The sequence below is a fragment of the Anolis sagrei genome, chromosome 3 (genome assembly GCF_037176765.1).
Source record: "Anolis sagrei isolate rAnoSag1 chromosome 3, rAnoSag1.mat, whole genome shotgun sequence".
Classification (NCBI taxonomy): domain Eukaryota; kingdom Metazoa; phylum Chordata; class Lepidosauria; order Squamata; family Dactyloidae; genus Anolis; species Anolis sagrei.
The window spans coordinates 251,991,598-252,018,333 of record NC_090023.1 but is presented as its reverse complement, the minus strand read 5'-3'; the positions used below and the strand labels follow the sequence as shown (position 1 = coordinate 252,018,333).

The window sequence follows — 26,736 nt, the reverse complement described above, 5'->3', positions numbered from 1 at the left end:
TCACCTACAATCCAATAATATTAAGCCAATTCTTTGCAACCATGCAACTGCCTATACAAAATTATGTTAATACAAGGTCGTGCCTCACTGATCTGGAAATTGGAAATTGCTCCAAAAATAGAAACGTTTTGCTGCTGGCCATTCATTTATGCCTTTGGGGAAAGGGGCCAATGGTGGCAAGCACAGGAACAGGCACTTTTGAAACAGGCTGCAAGGACAAGTATGGAACAAACTCATTTGCCACCAGCTCTATACAGCCCACAAAGAATAAAAAAAAGACTACTGGGGACAGGAGTTGGGAAGGATTTTTCCCTCCCCTCCGGGATACTTCGCAAAAAGGGCAGAATGTGTGATGACAACTAGGGAATATCTTGGATATTTTTCATAAGTGGAGTCCTCCTCCCTTTCCCCCATTGATTTCTGGCTGCAGTGGAGGGGGTCTCCTAGAAGGAGTGCTTTGTGGATACTGGATGTGTGACTAACCCCCATTTCCCCAATCTCTCATTCACTATGTACATATATGCAAAAATGGGTACTTGAAAATCCTTTTTAAAATCCACTTTTCGAAAAACTTCAGTTATTTCAGATAAGGGAGATCCACCTGTGCCATGCTTAGCTTTGCTGGCTTTAAAAATATGAATTGTTTCTCTGTTTTAAAACTTCAGCTGTACTTTGAAAGCACATAATATCATATTCCATGTATTTTATTTTAGCAACAATTCATAGGTGATTAACAAAAAAGGCATTCCACTACTCAGTTGAAATTAATATTTTCTGCTCACCTGAGCTGCATATTCTGCTTCTTTGTCCTTTTCCAAGTTAGAATCGCAGGTGCATTTTTGCTTTATTACCTGCTCTAATTTCTTCTCCAAGTCCCTTTGCTCAACATAAAACTCTTGCATTCTTTGTGCATGCTCAGTCTGCAAAGACTCAAGTTCTTTCTGTAAATTCTGCTGCTCTTCTGTTAACTCCTTCATGGCTTTTGAACTACTTAACATTTCTACTTCCTGTAAAAAAAATTACAGTTATACAGATTATTTTCTATATTAGACAAATATGAAAAAAATCCATATTCTAAAACCTGAGGATTGCCAACATTTTCACAATGCAAATTCTGTGACATCCCTTGAAAACATGGATAAATTTGGTATGCCCTGAAGCTTTTATTGAAGAAAAATTGAAAATATGACACTATTACAGACTGTAATGGCTACCTTCAGTTTCTTCTATGCCGACAGTATATCAAACATACACAAGTACAATTTGTTCAGTGCGTGGAACATTTCAGAAATACAGCATTAAAAGGCTCCATTAGCTACTTAGGCCATTTTCCACACCAACTAATGTAAATTTACACATTTTGCAGAAGCTACCCTGCATGGTGTGCTTCATCCATAAACATTAAAACTTGTAATCTGAGAAGTGGGGTAAAGACAAACAAAATAGTCACAAATGTTGTAATAAAAGAAAATATATTATTTAGTGAGAAACAGGGTGCATCTATATTGTAGAGTTAATGGAATTTGTCACCACTTTAACTGCCATGGTTCTATGCTATGGAAACACAGGAGCTGTAGTTTTACCAGGTCTTAGCCTTTCTCACACATAGTGATAGTGAATCACCATACTATACCTTCTGTAGTAGTTACAGTGGTGTCAAACTAAGTTTACAATGTAGGATAGATCCACCCACAGTCTCATATAGTCACAGTTGCTAAGTACCAATAAAATTGGATATAAAGTTTTACTCCATATGGAAAATACTCCATTCTTCAGTAGTGGCATCATCTACACACATTTTCACCCACACAAACCCTTTTGCATACTTCTTTCCTGAAGCTGGAAGCACCCTCTAATACAAAAATGGATGTAACTACAGTTTGCACTTGTACTGCCATTCTCTACACCTAGACAGAAATCTTTACACAATTCAATTCTTTGCCTTTTAAGCCAGTAAAATTGTTTGTTAATTCAAAAGATAAAATATTTCACTACAATTGATTTACAGGTTTCCCAAGGTTTTCAAACTCAGGAAAAAAAACTGAAAAACATGTCCACCCTAATTTCCCTCCTGTTCTATCCCTAAGCCTTTACATCTCCATCCAGAGCATCTCACAGATCAATAAAAGAACAGGGCAATTTCTACCCTTACTGACATATAAAAGCCATGGCACAAAATTGGAATAAAGGACTAATAAAAAGCAAATTTAAGCACAGTTTCTTAGAGTTACATGTCCTCAAAAATCAGAAAGCTGAAAGCAAGCCCTATGAGGAAGAGCTGTGGGACATGGATGTGTTTAGCTTGGAGAAAAGGCAGATGAGAGGAGGCATGAGAGCCATGTTTAAATATCTGAAAAGATGTCACATTGAGGAGGCTGCAAGTTTGTTTTCTGCTACTCTGGAGAACATGGAGCAATGGTTTCAACTATAAAGCCGATAAAGCCCTAAATGGTTCCGGCCCAGCTAGCCTGTCCAAACGTATCTTCCCCTATGAACCATCTCGGGGATTGAATAATCTGGAGAGGCCCTACTCTCGGTCCCGCTCCCTTTGCAGGTGCGGTTTTTATTTTATTTATTTGCTATATTTATATACCGCCGTTTCTCAGCCTAGCCGGCGACTCAACGCGGTTTACAACATAATATAACAATCAACAGTAAAAAAGTTAAAAGCATAAAAAACATAAAAAACATAAAAACACAATTCATACATCAATACCAATCCAGTTCGACTCTTAACTAAAAACGTGATCCAGTTCGTCATCCATGTTGCCAGTCCTTTAGTCAGTTACCATTCGTTGCATTGGGTTAACCAAATGCCTGCTTAAACATCCAGGTCTTCAATCTTCTTCGGAATATCATCAATGAAGGGGCTGATCTTACCTCCAAGGGCAGGGCGTTCCATAGCCGCGGGGCCACCACAGAAAAGGCCCTGTCTCTCGTACCCGCCAGCCGCACCTGTGAAGCAGGCGGGATAGAGAGCAGGGCCTTCCCAGAAGATCTTAGGGTCCTGGCGGGCTGATAGGCCGAGATACGTTCGGATAGGTAAATTGGGCCAGAACCGTTTAGGGCTTTAAAGGCCAACGCCAGCACTTTGAATTGAGCCCGGTAGCAGATCGGCAGCCAGTGGAGCTGGTGCAGCAGAGGAGTTGTATGCTCCCTGCGCTCCACTCCCGTTAGTATCATTGCTGCCGAACGTTGGACTAGTTGGAGCTTCCGGGCCGTCTTCAAAGGCAACCCCACGTAGAGAGCGGTTGGTGGGGACGAGAAACAGGGCCTTTTCAGTGGTGGCTCCTCAGCTGTGGAACTCCCTTCCCAGTGATATTAGATCAGCCCCTTCCCTCCTGACTTTCAATATATAAATATAGTAAATAAATTAATAAATAACTTGCAGGAAAAGAAATATTCCATCTAAACATTATGAAGAATGTCTGTTCAGAAGTGGAATATCCTGCCACAAAGTGTGGCAGAGTCTCCTTCGCTGGAGGTTTGTAAACAGTGCCTGGATGGCCATCTTACATGGCAGCAAGTTAAGACTGGATACCCCTTGTGGCCTCTTCCAACTCTATGATTCCATGAACTAAACTGCGATGAAGAAAAGCTGGTGCTACATATCGGCTTTAAATGCTTTCTTGAATCACTAGAGAACTCTACTGCTACATTTACTTCCACAGAAATGAGTTCTTTTAAAACATCTCTGTATACATTTAGTCCATATGCATTATTTTCATACCTAATATATTTTAACAGCATATTGGTGTTTCTTCATTATAATCTGGGACAATTGGGGGAGGGGGCAACAAAGCACTGCCCTTGGAAAACATTCAAGATCTACAATAACGGAAATGTGGCCATCATTTGTTTGTTTGTCTTTGGGGGGGTGGGGATGTGTGTAAAAATATATAATATCTATTCTGAGCCAACACCATTGGTTTCCAATTTGTTTCCAAAATCAATTGAAGGCATTGAGTTTGGCCTATATAACACCATACAACTTCAGGCCAAGGTATCTCAAATATGTTTTTACTTGTATGAACCTGCCTCTTAAGTGAGATCTTCATCAGAGGCCCTGCTGCACGTCTCAGTAGCATGAAAGGTTTGGCTTTTAGCTACACAAGATGTATTTTCCCCTATACCAGCCCCTCAACTGTGAAACTCCCTGCCAAGGAAAGTCTGGTTGGCTCCATCTGCACTGAGATTTTGAAAGGCAGTAAAATTATGTTGTTTCATGATGACTTCGATTTTTAAAATTATTTTTGGCCTATTTTTAAAGAATGCTTTGTTTTTGCCCACTGGCCGCACCATCTCTTGTTATATCCAGGTTTTGCTCCTGGTTCATGACACAGTTTGGGATCCTGATTTAGCCTATGTAGTTTTCATTTAATGCTTTTTCAACATATTAATCATATTCATTTTTAAAAGGTAAAGGTTTCCTCTTGTCATTAAGTCAAGTCGTGTCCAACTGTGGGAGGTGCTCATCTCCATTTCTAAGCTGGAGAGCTGGCGTTGTACATAAATACTTCCAAGGTCATGTGGCCGCCGTGACTGCATGGAGTGCCATTACCTTCCCGCTAGAGCGGTACCTATTGATCTACGGTATTCACATTTGCATGTTTCGAACTGCTAGGTTGGCAGTAGAAGCTCACATAGTTCCCCAGATTTGAACCGCCGACCTTTTGGTCAGCATGTTCAGCAGCTCAGCAGTTTAACCCGCTGCACTACCAAGAGCTCAATTTTTATCATATTTATCTAAGAGAAATTTCTCATGGCTAAAAAGCAGTAAACACATTGAGAAATGTGCACAATTTCCCAAAAAGTATAATATTTAATAGGCACTCAAGCATTGGAAAGGCTCCTTTGTTAAAGGTTCAATACAAAAGTAAATACAAACATTGATGAGAGCTTGTACAAAGATAAGAGCACTAATTAAGCCCTTAATCCTTTGCAGCAGAAATAATTTCATTCTCATTTAACATGCTAATTTAATACATAAGTATAAAATTGAGCAAACACCTAGGGATGTTATTATCACAGGATAATTCTCTTTCTACAGCCTCATCTAGACTCAATTCTATGCTTTTCATCTGTTTTAATCTCCAACTACATCTTTATTACTTTTCCCTGGTTCTTCAATTCCCTTTTCATTCCTGCATCCCATTTCTTATCAAGATTGCATGAATTCTGCACAAGGTTGTTGCTGTGTATTAAATACTAATACTAAGTGAAATACTAAGAGATTTTATCAAACATTGAAGAAAGCAATACAGCAGTAACTAAAAGGCTGATGGGAAGGGGGTTGTGGTCTTTTGGAACCATCGAAATGCAAGAGGCTTCAGTTAAATAAGCCATATAAATAAACTTCTAAAACTAATCATTAGTACAATTAAGTTGTGCATGTTTACAGTTACTTGTTCAAATATGCTTGTTGCGTATTTATGTTTCCAACAAAGGGAAAGACGGGCAGCACCAGATATTATTTAATTTCCCTCCTGGTTTCTTATGGAAATTCATAACAACCAATTTCTGGACCCAATCTCATGATCCTCTTTTGTTGTAATCCTTTTTATGACTTTTAAACAGCCTACATCAGAAACAGTCGGGCAGAAACATTTCCACGGATCTTGGCTTCTCCTCATTCCCACTCCAGTACAGATGCAGCTAAAAAACTGCAGGATTAAAATGAATGATTTCAATCTCTGAGAACAGAATAAATTATCCCTACTGAAAACTGCTTTAACTGTATATGTGGGAAATCAAAGCAACAATTTCAGGATTGTATCAGTTTATAATACATTGCACTGAAATGCAGAACTTAACACCGTTTATGATCCACCGTCTATAATATCTATGCTATGTATTTACTGTATGTCAAAAACTATCATGAAAAGGTTGAGTAACAAGCAGTCTTCAAAAGGCAAAAGGAAAGCAAAACAAGTTCATACCATTTGAAGATGCTGCTTCTTTTGCAAAATTGTATGTAGTTTTTCTTGCTGCTTTATATAGGTTTTCATTACTTCTTCCATCGTCTTTCCTTTGTCATCATCACAATGGATTCCACTGACAGGGATCTGAGATGATGACTGTGAACCTTTGCTTACTTCTACCTTCTGTTCCATAGTCGCTTTGGAAGACTCTTGCTCTGATTTCCTTTTGTTTCGAGTCTTAAGAGCTGTAGGTTGCCCTATAGGAATAGGATTAAAAAGATAGGGAGAGTGATGTATGAAAATCCACATTAAAAGCACCTGAATGTACACAAGGATCAGTCATAAGTATCGTTTTTCTACTCACCTTTACCAGCACACACATCTGTGCTGCGTTTCAAATCAATATTCTCTTGCACTTCAAGAGAGTGATCCTGATAGTACACGGCTTTTTTGCGTCTGCCACCACTATGGTGCTTCAGTGACTGCCCAGATGCAGATTTAACTACCTCTGAACTTTTCTCCACTGTTTTTGTTGGTTCTTTACAGTGAGATACAGGAGAGGTAAGGGAGACATTGGGAGCGATCATTTTATCACACATATAAAAGTAGTAGCTGTAAAAAAAAAACATAATGGCACAATTAACAAAATAAATAAATGACTATACTAGATATGAACTAACACATCTTGGACTTACATGTCCAAAACTTGAGCTAACCTGCATCAATACAAGTACATTTTTAAAAGGGGAAAGTCAATTCTCTAATCCTCAGACTGCTTCACGGCAGTTATGCACATTCGTTATTTAGTGTAACATAAGAACTACCAAATAAAGTAGAGAAAGAGGAGGAAGGCTAGATGCTACCAGGGATTCAAATGTCTTATCTGCAAGAATGAATAGAAGTTGTTTTCAGATGTTATGCTAAGGCCTATAATCTTATGCAATCTTGTTATTTTCAACATGTGCATATTTATGTCTTTTTTAAATTTGCTGTTTTATTATACTATGATTGTTATTATGACATTACTTTATAATGCTAATTCAAGCTAATTTATGCAAACTTTCAGCAATGGCTAAATCCATGAAGCTTTTAACCAAATATTTAGATGATGCGAACAAATCTCTACATCTTCCAGAATTATGAAGTTGGTAGTGGGGGAGGCAAGGGAGCAGTTATTCAATATCTGAGCTATCAGATCAAAATAAAGATATGTATAGAAAAACATAAATTATGAAACAGCTCTACTACAGAGTTCCTTCTTATATAGCAAACAACTGCAGTGATTAAGAGCCTTAACTGCAAGACAATGCTATTTCCCATCCACCGTGTACTTTGGAAGTGACCTTTTTCTTTTATTTAATAAATTATAAAATGATATATTAACAGTGGCCCCAATGCTGTCAGATTAATGAAACAAATAAAACAAAACTACGTAAAACCATAAAGTAATATAAAACCCATACAAACACAATAAAATCCAGATGGCTATTAAACCACAACCTAAAACTACCTAGTTTAGAAAGATTCTTTACAGAAACCTTTCAACATATGAGTCACTACCCAGAAAAAGGCTTCTCACTGATCACAACCAATCGAGACTTCGCACAGTATGAAGACCCCAGAGAAGAGCTTTTGATGAATATGGAAGGGCTTAGGAAGACTCATATTCATATATATATATAGGGGGGGGGGGAGTTATTCATATATGTGAAATATGGCTTAGCCAATATTCAACTGTTTCTCTTTCTCAAACTCCTTTTTCTCCAAATTTGCATATGGAAATTAATTACCACCACTAACTTGCCTTGCAGGGTTACTGGAATAAATAAAGGCAACTGAAATCATGCAAATGAAGAGCTTTAAACATAAGTGTACAAATGTTAAAAGGATGGTTTCAAAGAAGAGTTGTAATCTCAGCTATCCTATACAATGCAGCTCGGTATCAATTATATAATGATTCATATTCATAATTAGGAAAGAGATGAAAGATTCTAAAACATCCTATACAAATACAAGAAGCACAGAAGTAACCAAACTACTCTATTTCAAGATTTTATCTCCCAATTCTTGTTTGTGCATGGGTTTGTGGGATTTGTTTTATGCTGTTACTGTACTCAAATCTGCTAACAGAGACAAATAAGTTTCCTTCTGGAGATGAGAGTGAAAACCATTTTGAAAGCTATTATACATAGTTGGGATGGGTGGGGCAAGGGAATCTGTTTGGCTGGCGTGATCATTTCCATACTGAGGCAATGTGCTCAGTTTGTGAAATTAGCTGAGGAGCAGCGCAAGTGATAATTCAACTGCAACATCAGCGTTATACAGACATTTCATCAGCAAAGCGAAGCCTCACATGGTTTCAGTAAGCTGTGAAGCATGTCAATGTTCACATGGTTGAAAGAAAGCTACCTTTCAGCTGTGACACTGACAGGCAACTATGTTTTACAAAGAACTACAAACTCCAAGCCATTTTATTTTTGTTCTTGAAGCAATTTTTGAATATTCAAGCCATTGTTTTTCAGTATGATAATATCTACAATTGAGGCTAGGCACTTCTGGATCAAAAACAGACTATTCATCATCAGCATTATTCCCAGCTTTTCTCTCTTGATAAGAGACCCAATGACTAAGAAAGTGACTACCTGAGCTGCTAACACAAGACTTCTTCCTAATCACACAACTACCACTGATGCAACACTCCTATCCAGGTTTACTCTAGTCTAAATTGAACTATGCAGACCAGAGGGAAAAACAACTAAGGAATCCATGCCATATACATCTGGATAATCAATCTACAGAAAAATGGGATGGTTTTGTTTTGACAATGTCTCAGCAGTACAAAAATCAGGCAAAGGAAAAGCAATAGATGTGTCCACAGTAAATGCAAAGCTCCAGAACTGAAGCCGCATTATAAAGTTAAGAGAAGGGCTGAATAATGACATGCGCAAGACACAGGAGGTGCAAAGTGTCCGATGAGAGTACTGCTTATGCAAGTGCTGGTTCGCCTCCAAGAGATGTAAGGTGGAAGGCATCCAAAAGCCAGTCTCTGAGCCATGCCTCCTTTCACTAGCTTCTAGCAAAGCTTAAAAGCTTAGTTTTGGGTGGGAACTGATTCTAATCAAGCTGGGGTTGTGGTCAAAGCAGTCTAGCGAGTGCAAAGAGTAATGGAAACTTCTAGGGAATCAGTCAACCATGACACTGATATTCCTTTCTAGAGGGTTACAGAGGTTTACAATTACCAAGAGGAGGCTTATAATATAATACTAACAAACCCAACCATTTCAATTAACCACACATGCATTTTTAGAAATACACCCCCAAATATTTAGCTAACATCGACGAGCAATTAAAACATAATGGTAAGATGTGCAACAACTGGTCGGATATCTGGACAGGTTACCTGGGATGCATGAATGAGTGCGGCTGATTGATGGAATCGGTCTCTTGCTTTATAACTGGATACCACTGTTGAAGGTCTAGGTTATATTGAGAATCAGCCTGGAGGAGAAGGAGAAGAATATTTCTTTTATTATATACCATTTCAACTTTAAGAAATCTGTTTGGAAGGAAGTATGCTGCTATACTTCCTGGACTTCATTAAATTCCACAGGAGAAAAGAATAAATTACAAACCAAGAACGCATCATCAACAGGAAAAAAGTCGCACATCTTCAGTTTTACCAATCAATGAAAAAATAGTTATATACAGGAATACACATCCTGTGGCTTTTTCACTGTGAAACAAATGTAGTGTGACAGAGTCTGTCAACAGAACAGTGAAATAGGATAACATCATAACATTGCTGGCATATTCTTTGTTTGTGAGGTACTTTGTTTAGTTCGAATAAGTATTAAGTCTACTTAAAGAAAGTTAGTACTTAATACTTCCTATTTGCAACCTCACTCATCCTCACGAGAACACTATGGATATCTTATCCAACTACAAAAGTAAACACAATTGAAAAATGTGTTCATGTGCAGACAGGTGGATAGGTTTGAACAGAAGAAATGGACAGCAACAGTTCAAGTAACTAAGCATGTAGGTTTATGTAGGTTAATGTGTGTGTAAAAGGAGTAGAGTATATCTCTGATAATTCTGCAATGAGCTCCCTGGCAGTCTCCCAACTGACTGAGAAGCTTTGAATGAATTGTAAAGCTCTTTTGTAAAATCTGTCTTTTATCAGTAATGTCTAACTACATCCTTGTAAATAAACCCACATAGGTGACTGTTGTTTCTGCTGCTGTCAATATTATACTGGCCTGCCAAGGATATAATAGCTGCCATTTCTATTCTGGTCTTGGAAAAATGAGAACCCAGCAAGATGAAAAAGAGGAAATAGATCACTCTGTCTTCGTTCACTTTTGGATAGAATATTGTACAATCAAAAATAACTACATAGATGTACTGATGGGTTTAAATCCAGGTGTTGTTGTTGTTGTTGTTCATTTTGTGTCTTTGATTGTAATTTTCTTTGAAGTATTAAAATATTTTAATTGTATAAGACTCTGCAAATCAAGCAAGCTAAGATATAACACTAAATCCTATATATATTAACCTTGTATCTTGCAACCAGTCAATGATAGAAATACAAATCACAGCAGGCCATTACTGTTGCAATCAACAATCTTCTGCATCTTGTCAAACTTATTTTTGCGTGCCCTTTTCTTACTTCTTCAGCAACTAAATTTTGAAAAAATTCTCCCTCCTCGTTTAGCCAAAGCCAGAATCGGGAATAGTTCATTTCAGCGTAGCATTCCTTCACAACCCTTCACTTCTCATACCACAATTTAGTCATTTTCCTCTTCAAAATGTGGAGACCCCCAGAATCTCAAAAAGATTTAAGTACACCTGCTACTTCACTTTTCACATCTTAGAAGTGTTAGAAGCACTGCTGAAACAGCAGGCTCTTTCTGCAGTTAGCATGTAAAACAGAGATGTTCCTTTTTATATGTGTGTGTGTGTGTGTGTGTGTGTTACAAAAGCTTAAAGAGAATTTACATTTTATTTCTAGAACTTCTCACTACAGGGAAGAGTGGGATTCTGTAGATAGGAGGTAACATAAAATATAAGTACTTCTGATTCTGAAGAAGCCAGAGTTCAAAAGGTAATCAGGCAAAGCAAGGACCATTTGAAGACACTAAAGTGATCAGATGTATAATTATTTTCGGGTTCATAATTATGCCCAAGAGATCAGAACATCATTGCTTTGCATTTTGCACATATTCAGTCGTATCTATCATGGAAGAGGAAGAATTATGCCATTCATATTTGAATGTGATTGCCTCTCTACAAAGCTTCTTTTATTTCTATTAATTGTTTTGGAAGCTGTCTTGGTCCCACTGTGAGGGAAAGGCAACATACAAATGCAATAAATAAAGAAAATAATTGAAGACAACAGGCATTAGGAAGATGCTCAAGAAGTTTCACATACCTAAACTTCTGCTAACCATGGCCTTTCCTGGTCTTTAAAAAGTGAGATTGTATTGTTGATCACATGCCTACTCACCTCCCCACCCCTAACCGCAAACAGGAGGGAAGTAGGTAAATGAATATGACCTTTCTCAGGATCTATAGCATATGTGGACAAGAGATAGATAAGGTCCTTAGTTTTAAATTACTCCCATATTTTGAGGTCATCACTCATTACTAATCAAGTACCATTCCATGCGTAAAATGAGACTTGAATGCAATTATCTGAAAATGTAATTTAATATATTTTTCACAAAATTGAAGAGGCTCATTAGAAAGTCAGGCCAAAACTCTTAAAATATTGAGGATAATGATATTAGAGCATCAACAAAACCACAGACTCATAACAGTCTCCCCGTACTTATCTAACTTCCTTCTCTTCCCACAAATCATTCATTAAAACTGAGATTGTGAAGGCTTCTGAAAAGGTCATCTGTATTTATACAGGAATATGTAAAAGCAGCAGCACATTTTGGTAATACATAGCCCTTCATAAGCCACACTGCAAGACTGCAATGAGATGTTAATGAGGTCATTTATAAGCCTCAGGCAACAATATATTGTTTTCTTTTAGGGAAGCCAAAATAATGTTTATTGGTTTACATTCCTAGAACTATATTATTTTAAACAAGTATGTACTATGACTGAATAGGAAGAAAATTGGCTACATAATTAATGAGTACATAAACCTGATTAAGCTGGGAAAATTTATTGCTACTGTTGCCGTAACAAGTTCAGCTGCTTCCTGGGATGTGTACCTGGAGCTAAACAAGTGAGCTCTCAAACACGGATATGTGGCCAACACTAATTTAAAGCTTTATCTTTGATAGCAAATGAGTAATCCATGGGTGGGCCGTCTCTTCAAGATCAGACGTCATATGATCTCTATTTTTTTACTGTTTTATTGTGCTACGATCCTGCAATGAACAGACAATGTAAAAAATAGCCCATCTCTAAATTCAAAAGTTGAACTTGAAAAATATTACCATGGTATCTGTTCTGCATCATTTGTATACAATTATAATGGCTGAAAAGCAATACATCAACAAATGAAGACTGTAGTGACTAGGCAGTGTTCTCTCTCAAATCTTAAAATTAAATAGTATTTCAACAATGGAATAATTGGACATCATTAGGCTAATGCCTTTTCCTTAACAGTCAATTAAACCTTTGTCTGTTATGAAGTATTCTGAGTTTCTGCCTCTTTTCAACAAAATATACAAAATATGAATGCTCATTTCATTTTGAAGTTTTCAATCAACACATACCAGAAACATGCATCATGTATAAAGTTCACTATATATGTATCCACAACTGAAAACAAACCTGAAAATTGTGAACAAAAAACTGTTCATTGATATTTCCCATGAATGAGAACTTGCCATGACCCATGTAAAGAAACACAAAAGTATTACGCACATCTTAAAGCCTATTCTCTCCAACCTGAACAGCAAACACAGGATGTGAAAGAATGTAAATAAATGTAGGGTGGAGAGAATTCTCATGCTCTTCAAAGGTTGAAATATGTTGAGGTTTCATTTTGAAATCTCAATATAGGCTTTGTTTCATTGACTGAAGCTACTCTCATTACATGAACATGTGAAGCTGCCATAAACAAAATTAGACCGTCTCTTGTAGCTCTGTTTAGCTATGAATCTTCTCACTCTGCTAAGATTTTTACAACTGACCAATGTATAGAATGATCTGGTGATCTTTTTCAAAACATACCACATATTCAAACCACTGCCCCAAATATTCAACTTTTACCATTACTGATATAGCCTAATCACTAATCAAAAATAAACACATGCCCTTATTTGCATACGCTTTCATGCAAACTTGCTTACATTTTCTAATCTTGTTTTATTTCATAAACTCTCAGTTTCTCATAAGATCCACATATGACAGAGAACTTGCTAACTTCTCTCCAGTCCAAGCTCCTCCTAAGTCACACAGATTCCAAATCTAGTAGGGCATGTTTGTAATTATAGGAGCATTTACCTGGTAAATTACACTAATTGTGGGCAAAGTATGGCCCAAGTGTGGTCCTACAGGAGAAAAATTCAAAGGAGGCTTCCTGGAAGCCTTTGAACAAGTTGAAACCCAACAAATCAAAATCAGAACAAAAATGTCAAGCCATTTATGATTTATCTATTTTGCTTTTTCTTCCTGTTTGCTTGCTGCAATCTGCAGCAGTCAGTGGAGATGAACATTTGTCCCCTGCCCTGTTAAATCTACCCACCCCTGCATTACACAAATATCCTATAATGTAGTAATGAGGATCTGCAGCAATGAAAAAGAGTGTGCAAGAGCACACAAAATCTTGCTACATATTTGGGGCGGGGGGGGGGGGAGGTATTACAAGACCATTTATTGTGCCTTGTATTTGTCATTTCTCCCTGAGGAATTCTACTCAAGAATAAGATTTTATTCCCACTGCAACTGTCTATGACCTTCAAAACACAGCATTTGAGGGCACCCTCCAGAATATCATATAATGCAGCAAAACAACATGCAGCAAGCAGGAAAGGAAAATGATAAAAAGTATGGTATATGCACATCCTGTCATGAACATATCCACCACAAATCAGCATTTTGAAAAACTACATAGCCTTACGTAATATTTCAAGTAAGTGTTCCAGTGTGAGCCTGTCAGATGATCAGCAATAAACACCCATACAAATTAGAACTGAAGAGCTGAAGGTACAAGTACTGCACGAAGCTCAACTATCTAGTCAGTGTACTTAAGGTCACAATTCAACAGATACTTCAAAATTTAATAAAATATTCCATTATTTAAGATTCAGTCATTGTTAGAATAGCTATCAATTTAAGAAGAAGGTCCACGAAACAATGATAAAATTCAAAAAGATCACTTTAAACCTCTGGTATCCCCAGTTTAAAGGGGATCAAGCAGTGAAAGCTTGGAAAGAACCAGAGATCATAGTCTATGACTATGATGGGATATTGTGCTTTTGCAATCCATAATGATATTAATCATAGCAGACAAGACAATTATAGGCTTTTAATGAATGCTGTATAAGTAATATCATAACATAGCAAAGACATCATATGAATCTCTCCTTTGGTCTTTAGGTTTAGGTGCAATAAGCCCTATTCTCCATCCTAATCTTTATTTTTCTTTGCCATGGCTTACATAAGGAACTCTATATCATGTGGCACTTCAATGATTCCTTCAGTCATGTTATTAAGAAGTGTTTCAAGAATTTTTATTCATATATTCTGTGACAAGAGTCTTTTCTTCCTTCACCTTGTCCTTCCCTTTATCATACCTTCAGTCTTACACTCTGAAAAGAACAGCCAGGTCTGGATCTTTACTGTCCCCACAGTAGCTATTTATTATAGGTATTTAATTATCATTATATCGAAAGCAAAACTAAATAGGTGTGCTTAAAAAAAAACCCAGCTCATTACATATTAACTGATGTACTATAGTCATAAAGAGGCTAGAAAACAGGACTTAAAACTCCATATCCATTTGCTTATAACAGCTTTTCAGAACTAAGGTGTTATTTTTTCCATGTTTGTTCTGATTTACTAAGATTTCCTGCTAGCACTTAATTAAAAAAAACTTTAAAGGGACAAGAATACATTTATAAAGCGTACATTTAAAATATTTTAGCCAGCATTCTAGTGAGTTAAACTGCTTGCACTACAAAAAATTTTCTACTTGCATAAAACATAAAGGAGATAAAGCACATGCTATGTTAATAGAGTTTTCAACACCACTGACAATCAATAGGATCTTAGCCTTTAAAGCAGTATCTAATATTAATTGTATGTGAATATTTTACAAGCATAAACACTTACTTTAGATTGGTGTATTTTCTGACTTTTCGTGCTAAATTTTTCTTTCATTTCTTCCAAGAGAAGCTTCAAATCTCTCTCCTCTGATGTTCCAAGATATTTTTGGTTAATATGGAGATAGCAATGCCACTTGGCTGATTCAAAGCCCCAATGGCAGGTCCTCTTGTCAGGAGAGCGATGAGAATGCATCACAAATGTTTGGGGTGAAAACATCCCATAGCATTCGGAACACTGGATACAAGGAGAATCTGGCTGAAGATAAAACTGTGGAGCAAATAAACCCTGGCACTTGCCCAAACATTCATGCTCTACTTCAAAGGCACTTCCAGTCTCTTTTAGTTGGATCAGCGAACCTTTACCATGAAGCAGGCTGCCATTTTGAGGGAAAGTGCGAGGGCGCAGTAAAGCATTGCATAGTCTCTGAGCATCAGTCAGTGTTATCAGCCCACAAGATGGAGCATTAAATGGAAGAATTCCCAAAACCTTTAAAATGTGAAGTTGGTCAGAAGTGCACCTAGAGCAGTAGATATAAAGATCATCACACACTGTGTTAATCTGCTGTAGAGAAAAATCACGGAGAACAGAATTCAAGACTTGAGGCAGACAAAGTCTTTTTTCTCCTCCAACTTTAAAGCAAGATATAGACTCCCCTTCCAGTAAAGTCTGAGTCAACTCTGTAGAGCTGTCTGAAGGAACAAGCAATGGACCAGGAAGGATCTGGGGTGATGGAAGAGGTACGAAGACGGAAGATGTGCTTTCTTCAGAATGGCGAGCAGAAAATGCTGCTGGGCCACCCAATGAACTCTGGCTGCTTAAATGGAACTGTGCCAATGTATGCTTCAAACCAGGATTTAAGTTCAAAGGCTCAGGTACTGCAGCAATGTTTGGTTTGGCACATTCCTCATTGTCCTCCATAAGATGTTCTTCACATTCATCCAACTGTTCCTTTTTTATTGTTGACAATTTATGCATCATGGCTTGCATTGTATCCTTTAGATGTGTTTCTGTCATTGCTTTTTTGGTTGGAGGGCTGTCATCTTCATGTATTATGCTCCCCTTTTGTTTTGAGTGACCCAAGGAGTAATTTATCTTTGCAGTTTCCATGGCTATTTTAAAAATACGTGAATATGAAATCTGTTCACAGTTTGTTCAAATCTCGATTTCACTTTTTTTCAGTATAGCTACTTTCATTGCAGTAAACATGCAATACCACTTACTGGTATTTTCACCACTTTACATTTAGTAACATAGCCCTTACATGCAGGAACTTTTGTCACTTAAGAACACTTTTCAGTGTGACAAATTTTTTAAAAATGTAAAACTCGATTTATATACAAAAAAGATTTTACTTGAACCTTTGAATCACTGGTCTCAAAAATAACTGAATGATTTAATCCAACCGAAAAATACAAAGCCTAACTCTAAAGATTTTTATTTTACAGGCATGCAGGCTCTTCAATTTTTCTTTTAACTGAACATAAAAATACGCAAGTGCTAATGTGCTTACAGCCTGAGACATACATATTTCAAAATTATGCTTCTAGACGATAAAGGAAATGTAGGTTTCTATAAAGGATTCCTGCTATTATTAATATCATAGGTAAAAATCTCTACTTATTGAGCCATAAAAATGTCCACCTCCAACAGCATCAATATTTGTTCACCAATAAATTTGTTACTGGAAACTGATCCCACTGTGTTGGCTGCAATTATATGCATGAACACAGACGTTGTGAATCCCATTGTTCTTTTAATAAAAGCACGATCCCAGTCATCAGCAAAATAAACTTCTTGGGCTAGTAATTCATTTCTCTGTTCATCCTTTCATAGAATCTAAATTGGGGAAGAAAAACAAAGAAATAATTATCAGTTAGAAATACACGGATATTAATAGCTTAATATATATCTATAGTGGCACAAAATGAGGCAATTTTAAATATTTAAATTATTTTTCCTATTCTATTTTTCCCTCCTAACCACACACCCACCCCATCTAGGATTAGCCCTTGGGTGAGTGAGATGTGTATTTATACTTCTTTCTGTTCCCCATGCTGTCTACTTCATCTATCCATCTGTGCACATTCCTCTGTTTTGATTATTTTCTATCTCAACTCTTTTAATGTGCCAACTATTCAGTTAATATTATGAGGGTCTGACTTTCATGAAATATAGTTTCTGAGATTAGCTAAACACTAAACAGAATTCAAGTGGCTCAGGAACTTCTCTCCACATGCACCTGTTAATAGGACAATCCATAAGTCTTTATACTAATCTGAAGGTATGCAAAATCTGAATGAAGTAAGCCTGTTACTCAATGACATGCTGCAGAAGTCATGCCCACTTTTTCTTCTGCCAGTGTATTACTCTAAACTACTTGTATCTATGTGATCCAATATTTCTTTCTCCATTTCCTTCAAATCCATAATCTTAATGGTTTCACACGCCACACACATGAAATCTTCATCACCAGGGACATATCTCTGCCTTTTTCTGTATTGCCATTTAAGAACCCTATTGATCTGCATGTGAGGGAAGTTGCTTGAAAAGAATATGACTGATGGACAAAAATGTCCATTATTTGCAAATCAATTGTTGATTTACATATGCAGGAAGTAATCTTAGATTTATAGAATATAAAGAAGTCAAACCTACACTTCATTAGGAGATATTTGAGAAAATCAAAAGGTACTGTAATCCTTTCAAACCTGCCACATTCAAATAGGAATTTGTAATCCAACCACACTCATTTGACATTAACAGCAATTTCTATCTCCTGTTAAAAATAAAGAGTTAGATGAAATTCCAATTATATAAGTCCTTTTCCCACATCATCTCTACTATAAAATACTGGAATTGCTTTTCACCAGAGTTACACTTTTCCTTTACTGATCCATTCAAGGTTTCTGTTAATATTTCTTGGGGGGGGATCCATCTTTGGCACTAAAAGCTCTACTGCAGCTGGTTTCAAAACTCAACTTTCATTTCCCATTACTAATATGAATTCAACATATTCTCCTTCTTCAATTGCATACCAAAACAAGACAATTCTATCTTTCCACTTCCTGAAACCATATCCTTTAACACTGACATTCTCCTCCTAGTGCTGTGAAAAACCACAGAAAAAAATCTAATTTATATCTACACAGATCTTCATAACTAATAATTTCCCTTACTATTACCTACTCAAATGACCTTGATGCAGAACTTCCAGTGCAAAAATATCTCACAAAATTCTACCTCAAACTGCACCTTACAGTAATTATCTTATGCTGCACACCTATATACAAATTACTAACTAAGGTTTCCTATGACAGTCTAATTGCCTCCCTCTCAGATCCTGTTCTCTTAAAGCAGTGGTTCAAAAACTGTATTTCAGGAAAACCTGAAACACAGGAGGGATTTTCAATTAGAAGTTGGAAAACAAACTTCCCTGAAAGCTCACCCCCACAATTCCCTCTCTGTACAGCACAGAGACAGAAGGCGTACTTGGGGGACACTTTTCCGAGTTTACCATAAAGCAAAAGCATACCTGGTTTTATACACACATAAAGTAATTTGGAAAAGGTATATAAACTCAGAATATCAAGGAAGATAATCCACAATATCTACTTTGAACTGGGTTATCTGCATCCACACCATCATATAATCCAGTTCAATGTGGATTTTATAAAGCTGTGTGGAATGGGCCCCTGAAACTCTGAGAGACCAAGGCCCCTTCTACACTGCCCTGTATCCTAGGATCTGATCCTATATTACCTGCTTTAAAATGAATTATATATGTCTCCACTGCCTGATAACCTGGGATAAACAGATCCTGTGATATAGGGGCTGTGTGGAAGGGCCCTCGGATGGCCCTATCCATGATTGCAGATATTTCGGAACTGACTAGAGGTGTGCTGTTGGGGACAGTGCAATTGAGATTTTTGGAGTGGGCGCGGAATTTTTATGCCTTTAAATAGTTTTAATGACAAAAACGATTAATATTTTCAAAGCTCTATTTATGTTTTAGTACATATACGCAATTTGCATTTATTTCATATTTATTTGTGAGCCACCTTGAGTCCCTACAGTGGGAGAAAAAGAGATACAGTAGAGTCTCACTTATCCAACATAAATGGGCCAGCAGAAAGTTGGATAAGCAAAAAGGTCGGATAATAAGAAGGAATTAAGGAAAAGCCTATTAAACGTCAAATTACATTATGATTTTACAAATTAAGCACAAAACCACCATGTTTTACAACAAATTGACAGAAAATACATGGTATTTTCAATACATGATAACGTTATGTAGTAATTACGAATTTAGCACCAAAACATCATAATGCATTGAAATAGCTGTGGATCCGGGCAGGAGGCAGACTGTGTTGGATAATACAGAAGGTTGGATGAGCGAAGGTTGGATAAGCGAGACTCTACTGTAAATGAAAACCAGAAAATATTTTAAATGTACCAGTACGGGCATGGGCCAACTTTGGCCCTCCCTCCAGATGTTCTGGACTTCAACTCCCACAATTCCTAACAGCCTACCGGTTGTTAGGAATTGTGAGAGTTGATGTCCAAAATACCTTGAGGGAAAGCTGAAGTTGGCCCATGCCTGTGGTAAAAGATCCTTCATCATATTCTCTGTCTTTGAATCCTATGTATGCTCAGAGGCACCTTCCCCTTCAAAAGTGGCTCTGTACTAGATCCTCCCTTGCAGACTCTTCACATTCTCTATCTTTGAATCCTATGTATTCTTAGATGCACCTTCTCCTTCAAAAGTGGCTTTGTACTAGGCCAGGAGTCCTCAAACTAAGGCCCGAAGGCCAGATACGGCCCTCCAAGGTCATTTACCTGGCCCTCGCTCAGGGTCAACCTAAGTCTGAAACAACTTGAAAGCACACAATAACAATAACAACAACAATCTTATCTCATCAGCCAAAATCAGGCCCACACTTCCCATTGAAATACTAATAAGTTTATATTTTTTAATTGTTCTTCATGTTTTTTTAAGTGTTAATGCACTACAAACAAGATATGTGCAGTGTGCTTAGGAATTCATTCATGGTTTTTTCAAATTATAATCTGACCCTCCAACAGTTTGCGGGACCTGTGACCTGGCCCTCTGTTTAAAAAGTTTGAGGATCCCTGTACTAGACACTCCCTTAGAGACTTATCGAATTCTCTGTCTGTGAATCCTATGTATGCTCAAAGGCACCTTCTCCTTCAAAAGTGGCTCTGTACTAGACTCTCCCTTGCAGACTCATCACATTCTCTGTCTTTGAATCCTATGTATGCTCAGAGGCACCTTCTCCTTTAAAAGTGGCTCTGTACTACACCCTCCCTTGCAGACCCATCACATTCTCTGTCTTTGAATTCTATGTATGCTCAGAGGCACCTTCTCCTTCAAAAGTGGCTCTGTGCCAGACTCTCCCTTGAAGACTCATCACACACTGTCTTTGAATCCTATGTGTGCTCAGAGGCACTTCTCCTTCAAAAGTCTTTGTACTAGACCCTCCCTTGCAGACTCATCACATTCTCTGTCTTTGAATCCTATGTATGCTCAGAGGCTCCTTCTCCTTCAAAAGTGGGTCTGTACTAGACCCCCCCCCCTTGCAGACTCATCACATTCTCTGTCTTTGAATCCTATGTATGCTCAGAGGCACCTTCTCCTTCAAAAGTGGTTCTGTACTAGACCCTCCCTTGAAGACTCATCACATTCGCTGTTTTTGAATCCTACATATGCTCAGAGGCACCTTCACCTTCAAAAGTGGCTCTGTACTAGACCATCCCTTGTAGACCCATCGCATTCTCTGTCTTTGAATCCTATGTATGCTCAGAGGCACCTTCTCCTTCAAGTCCCTGTACTAGACCCTCCCTTGCAGACTCATCACATTATCTGTCCTTGAATTCTATGTATGCTCAGAGGCACCTTCTCCTTCAAAAGTGGCTCTGTACTAGACCCTGCCTTGAAGACTCATCACATTCACCGTCTTTGAATCCTGCGTATGCTCAGAGGCACCTTCTCCTTCAAAAGTGGCTCTGTACTACCAGACCATCCCTTGTAGACTCATCACATTCTCTGTCTTTGAATCCTATGAATGTTCAGAATCACCCTCTCCTTCAAAAGTCTCTGTACTAGACCCTCCCTTGAAGACTCGTCACATTCGCTGTTTTTGAATTTTATGTATGGTCAGAGGCACCTTGTAGACTCACATTCCATTGTAGACCCTCCCTTGTAGACTCACATTCTCTGTCTTTCAATCCTATGTATGCTCAGAGGCACCTTCTCCTTCAAAAGTGGCTCTGTACCAGACCCTCCCTTGTAGACTCATCACATTCTCTGTCCTTGAATCTCCTTAAAGTCTCTGTACTAGATCCTCCTCAATGGGACTGAGTCTGCTCTGCAGAGAATGATCAGCTGGACCCAAATCAAACCTCAAATAATAATAATTCCAGACAGACGCTGGAAGCTCCTCTGCCTCTCTTTCAAATGGCTGAGTGTTTGGCTTTTTTTGGGAAGTGAAACCCTAGAAGCCAGAGCCCGGCGGCGGCCTCCTTCCTCCCCCCTCCCTCCCCCGGAATTTCCCTTCTTTGCCCTGAACTCAACTCCTTCCCTTCCCTTCCCTTCCTCCCCGCCGCCGCCGTCTCAGACGGGCCTGCTGTGCTACAGACGCTCCTCCCTCCCCAAAGGGAGGTGAGGAAGGTTAAGTCTAGCAGAGGCAGCAGCAGCAGACACAAGGGAGGCCAAGGGAGGGAGGAAGGGAGGAAGGAAGGAGGAGAGCAGAACAAGGAGGAGGAAATAAAGGGGTGGTGGGTGGGTTGAAAAGCGCCCTCCGACCCAAACCCTGGATGGAAGAAGAAGAGGGAAGGGAGGGGGGTTTTTAAAGGCGCAGTCCCACCCAAGAGACCCTCTCCCATGAGAGAGGAAGGCCTTTAAAGCTTTAAAGGGGAGCCTTTCTCTCCTTTCTGACCTAAGAAACAACCCTCTTTGCCTTCCTATTCAATCCAAGCAATCTTCTTGGATGGAGGGGGGGGGGGGGTCTTTAAAGACGCTTCCTCCAACGCAACGACCCCCCCCCCCAGGATTTTAAAGGGGAGGGGGGCTTTAAAGGCGCAATCCCCTCTTTCCTGCCTTCCCCCCTCCTCTCGCCTTCCAATCTCAATCGAGATAAAAGCGGGATAGAGACACATAAATATAATAAAGGTCATAATAATAAGGAAAGATAATAATAAGAGGTAAGAAGAAGAAATTATAATAAGGTAATAGGAAGAAATAATAAAAGATAATAATAATAATGATAAGTAAGAAGAAATTATAATCATAAGAGAATAATAGTAAGAAATAATAAGAGATAATAATAATAAGAGATAATAGAAAGCGGGATAGAGACATATAAATATAATAATGGTCATAAGAATAAGAGATAATAAGATATAATAAGAAATTATAATAAGACAATAGTAAGAAATAATAATACTAATCAGATATAATAGAAAGCGGGATAGAGAGATATAAATATAAATAAATAATAGTGGTCATAAGAATAAGAGATAATAAGATATAATAATAAGATAAGAATAAGACACAATAAGAGAATAAAAGAGATAATAATAAATTATAATAAAAGAATAGTAAGAAATAATAATATAGAAAGTGGGATAGAGACATAAATATAATGATGGTCATAATAATATTAATAGATAATAAGAATAAGAGATTATAAGATATAATAATAAGAAATAACAAGAATAAAACTATGTAAGAATAAGACATAAGAAGAGAATAGTAATAAAAGGTAAGACTAAATAATAAGAGAAAATAAAAGAAATTATAATAAGAGAAATTATAATAAAAGATAATAGAAAGCGGGATAGAGATATATAAATATAATAATGGTAATAATAATAAGAAGAGATAAGAAGAGATAAGAAGAAATCAGAATAAAAAGAATAAAAGAAATAATAAGAGATAATAAATAAATGTAGTAATAAGATATAATAAAAAAGAGATATAATAATAATAGAATAAAAGTAAGAAATAATAAGAGATAATAATAAATAATAATAAGAGATAATAGATAAGAGATATTAATAGTAATAAGAGACAATAATAAGACACAATAAGAGATAATAATAAATATAGCAATAATAAGATATAATAAAAAAGATATAATAATAATAATAATAATAGTAATAATAATAGAATAAAAGTAATAAATAAGAGATAATAAGAAATAATAATAAGAGATAATAGAAAGCATGATAGAGATATATAAATATAATAATGGCAATAAGAATAAGAGATAAGAGATATTAATAGTAATAGAAGAGACAATAATAAGACATAATGAGATAGTAATAAATATAGTAATAATAAGATATAATAATAAAGAGATATAACAATAATAAGAGATAATAATAATAAGAGATAATAACAGTAATAATAAGATGTATTAATATGAGATAATAAATAAATATAGTAGTAATAAGATATAATAATAAAGAGATATAACAATAATAATAAGAGATAATAATAATAAGAGATAACAACAGTAATAATAAGACATAATAATAATATGAGATCATAAATAAATATAGTAGTAATAAGATATAATAATTATAAAGAGATATAACAATGATAAGAGATAATAATAAGAGATAATAACAGTAATAATAAGAGATAATAATAAGACATAATATGAGATAATAAATATAGTAATAAGATATAATAATAATAAAGAGATAATAATGACAGTAATAATAAGAGATAATAATAACACATAATAAGAGATAATAAATATAGTAATAAGATATTATAATAATAATAATAAAGAGATATAACAATAATAAGAGATAATAATAATAAGAGATATTAATAGTAATAATAAGAGACAATAATAAGACACAATAAGAGATAGTAATAAATATAGTAATGATAAGATATAATAATAATAAAGAGATATAACACTATATTGGCCTCCCTTGCTTGTGGGAAAGGGGCTCAAGCCCAGCCTCCTCTTCCCCTCATGAATAGTCATAAGCTGTACCCCTCATGAATATTCATAAGCTGTACCCCCTCCTCATGCATATTCATAAGCTGTACCCCCTCATACACACACGAACAAGGCCTTCCTCACCGAAAAAGACACACACACGAAGGAGCAATCCCTCCTCCTCCTCCTCCTCCCCTTCACGCCGCCAGCCAAGCCCAGCAGACAGGAGACCTTTCTCCTCCTTTCCGAGTCAGGGATACACACAGAATATCATCCACACAGGCAGGGGTTGAAACCCGGCTGGCTTCCCTTTCCCCGCAGATTTACCTCAGAGTGACCTGTCCCCCCTCCTGTCCTGGGCGAGAGAGCTCGAACGGAGGGACCGACGTCTCTCTCTCTCTCTCTCTCTCTCCGTCTCCGTCTGTCTGACGACGCGCCGCCTCCCCGTGACCTCACTGCGGAGACAGAGACAGAGGAGGAGGAGGAGGAGGAGGAGGACGTGATGGAGACGGAGACGAGGCGGCGCGCGGGCACGAACCCGGCCACGGCAACGCGCACGCGCGCCCCGCCGCCAAGCCCCGCCCACCGTCTGGACTCCGGCTCCCAGGGAGAGAGAGAGAGAGAGTGACGTCATGCGTCTCCTTCCTTCACAGAGACAGAGTCTAGAAGCCAAGGGCTAGGCCTAGGCCAGGCAGGGGCAAACTTGGGCCTTCCTTCCAGGTGTTTTGGAGTCCAACTCCCACCATTCCTAACAGCCTCAGGCCCCTTCCTTTTCCCCCTCAGCCGCTTAAGCGGCTGAGGGGGAAAAGGAAAGGGCCTGAGGCTGTTAGGAATGGTGGGAGTTGAAGTCCAAAACACCTGGAAGGAGGAGGGCCCAAGTTTGCCCATGCCTGGCCTAGGCTAAGCCTGGGCAAACTTCGGGGGGGGGGGGTTGGACCTCACCTCCCACAATTCCTAACAGCCTGCCTGGGCCCAAGTTTGCCCCATAGTGGTTTTAACAGAAAACGCAATGCAGTCACTCTTGCCTGGCTGGAGCGTGGAGGGAAGCTTGGGATCAAGGAAGGAAGGAAGGAAGGAAAAATAGATGGATAGATAGGAAGATAGATAGGAGGATAGATACATATACAGGAAGATAGATAGACAGAAAGATAGGAAAGTAGATAGGAAGATAGTAAGGTAGTTAGGAAGATAGGAAGATCGATAGAGAGAGAGATAGGAAGGAAGGTAGATAGGAAGATAGAAAGGAAGATTGACGGATCGATAGATAGGAAGGTAGATAGGAAGATACACAGATAGATAGGAAGATCGATAGATAGAGAGAGATATAGATAGATAGATAGATAGGAAGGTAGATATGAAGATAGATAGGAAGGTATATAGGTAGGTAGATAGGAAAATACAGATAGGAAGATTGATAGATAGACAGACAGATAGATAGGAAGGTAGATAGGAAGATAGAAAGGAAGATCGACAGACAGATAAATAGATAAGAAGGTAGATAGGAAGATACACAGATAGATAGGAAGATCGATTGACAGATAGATAGATAGGAAGGTAGATAGAAAGGAAGATCGACAGACCGATAAATAGATAGATAGGAAGATCGATAGATAGACAGACAGATAGATAAGAAGGTAGATATTAAGATCAATAGAAAGGAAGGTAGATAGGAAGATAGGAAGACAGATAGATAGGAAAACAAATAGGAATATAGATAGGAAGACAGATACATAGGAAGATAGATACATAGGAAGGTAGACAGATAGGAAGATAGTTACATAAATAGGAAGGCAGATAGGAAGATAGATACATAGATAGATAGATACATAGGATAGATAGATAGATAGATAGATAGATAGATAGATGCATGCATGCATGCATGCATGCATAGGAAGATAGATACATAGATAAATAGGAAGATAGACAGATAGATAGGAAGATAGATACATAAATAGGAAGATATGTTGTGGGCAGAAGCACATCACCTTGGCATGGACTTCAGAGACCACTAGGTGAAATTCAGGGCATGTAAGGAGTACTACCATTCAAAGAATAGAATTTACCATCTCCGTTAAGGAGTCATAACACATCCATAATATGCACAGTCTCTATGAATCACCAGTCTTGGGACTATTGGCTCAGAGCTGGAGGGGAGCATGGGGGGAGGCGTAAAGTGGCTTGTGAGAAAGATGTGGATTCTGATATTATCATAAGGACAGGTGTTTCTGAGCATGAAAAGAAGGTATGTATCAAGGAGGGGCAGAAGGAAGGAAGGAAAGTTGATTTGTATGTTGTGGTCAGAAGCACATCCCCTTGGCATGGACTTCAGAGATAACTAGATGGTGAAATTCAGAGCATGTAAGTAATGCCATACAAAAGCTGGAGTTCGCTATCTCAGTTATGGAGTCCTAGAATTACCTAGAATTATATGTCTGTAATATCCACAGTCTCTATGAATCTGTGTTTGTGGGATCATTGCCACAATAATTCAAGCCCTTGGTTGTACAACTGCTGTGAAGGATAGAGATCTGGGGTGTAGCATA

The 26,736-nt window shown here is 37.7% G+C and overlaps 1 protein-coding gene across 1 annotated transcript in view; it reads right to left on the bottom strand.

Annotated features, from left to right (window-relative positions):
• SKIL (SKI like proto-oncogene) overlaps positions 1-24,739 on the bottom strand; it is a 35,536-nt gene extending 10,797 nt beyond the window's left edge. The window contains exons 1-6 of the mRNA XM_060767534.2: positions 24,521-24,739; positions 15,222-17,051; positions 9,322-9,419; positions 6,286-6,533; positions 5,940-6,178; positions 783-1,007 (exon numbers count right to left, since the gene is read on the bottom strand). Of these exons, the coding sequence (XP_060623517.2) occupies positions 783-1,007; positions 5,940-6,178; positions 6,286-6,533; positions 9,322-9,419; positions 15,222-16,322 (1,911 nt within the window). The 5' untranslated portion in view covers positions 16,323-17,051; positions 24,521-24,739. The remainder of the gene's footprint in view (positions 1-782; positions 1,008-5,939; positions 6,179-6,285; positions 6,534-9,321; positions 9,420-15,221; positions 17,052-24,520) is intronic.
• Between the last annotated feature and the right edge of the window lie 1,997 nt (positions 24,740-26,736).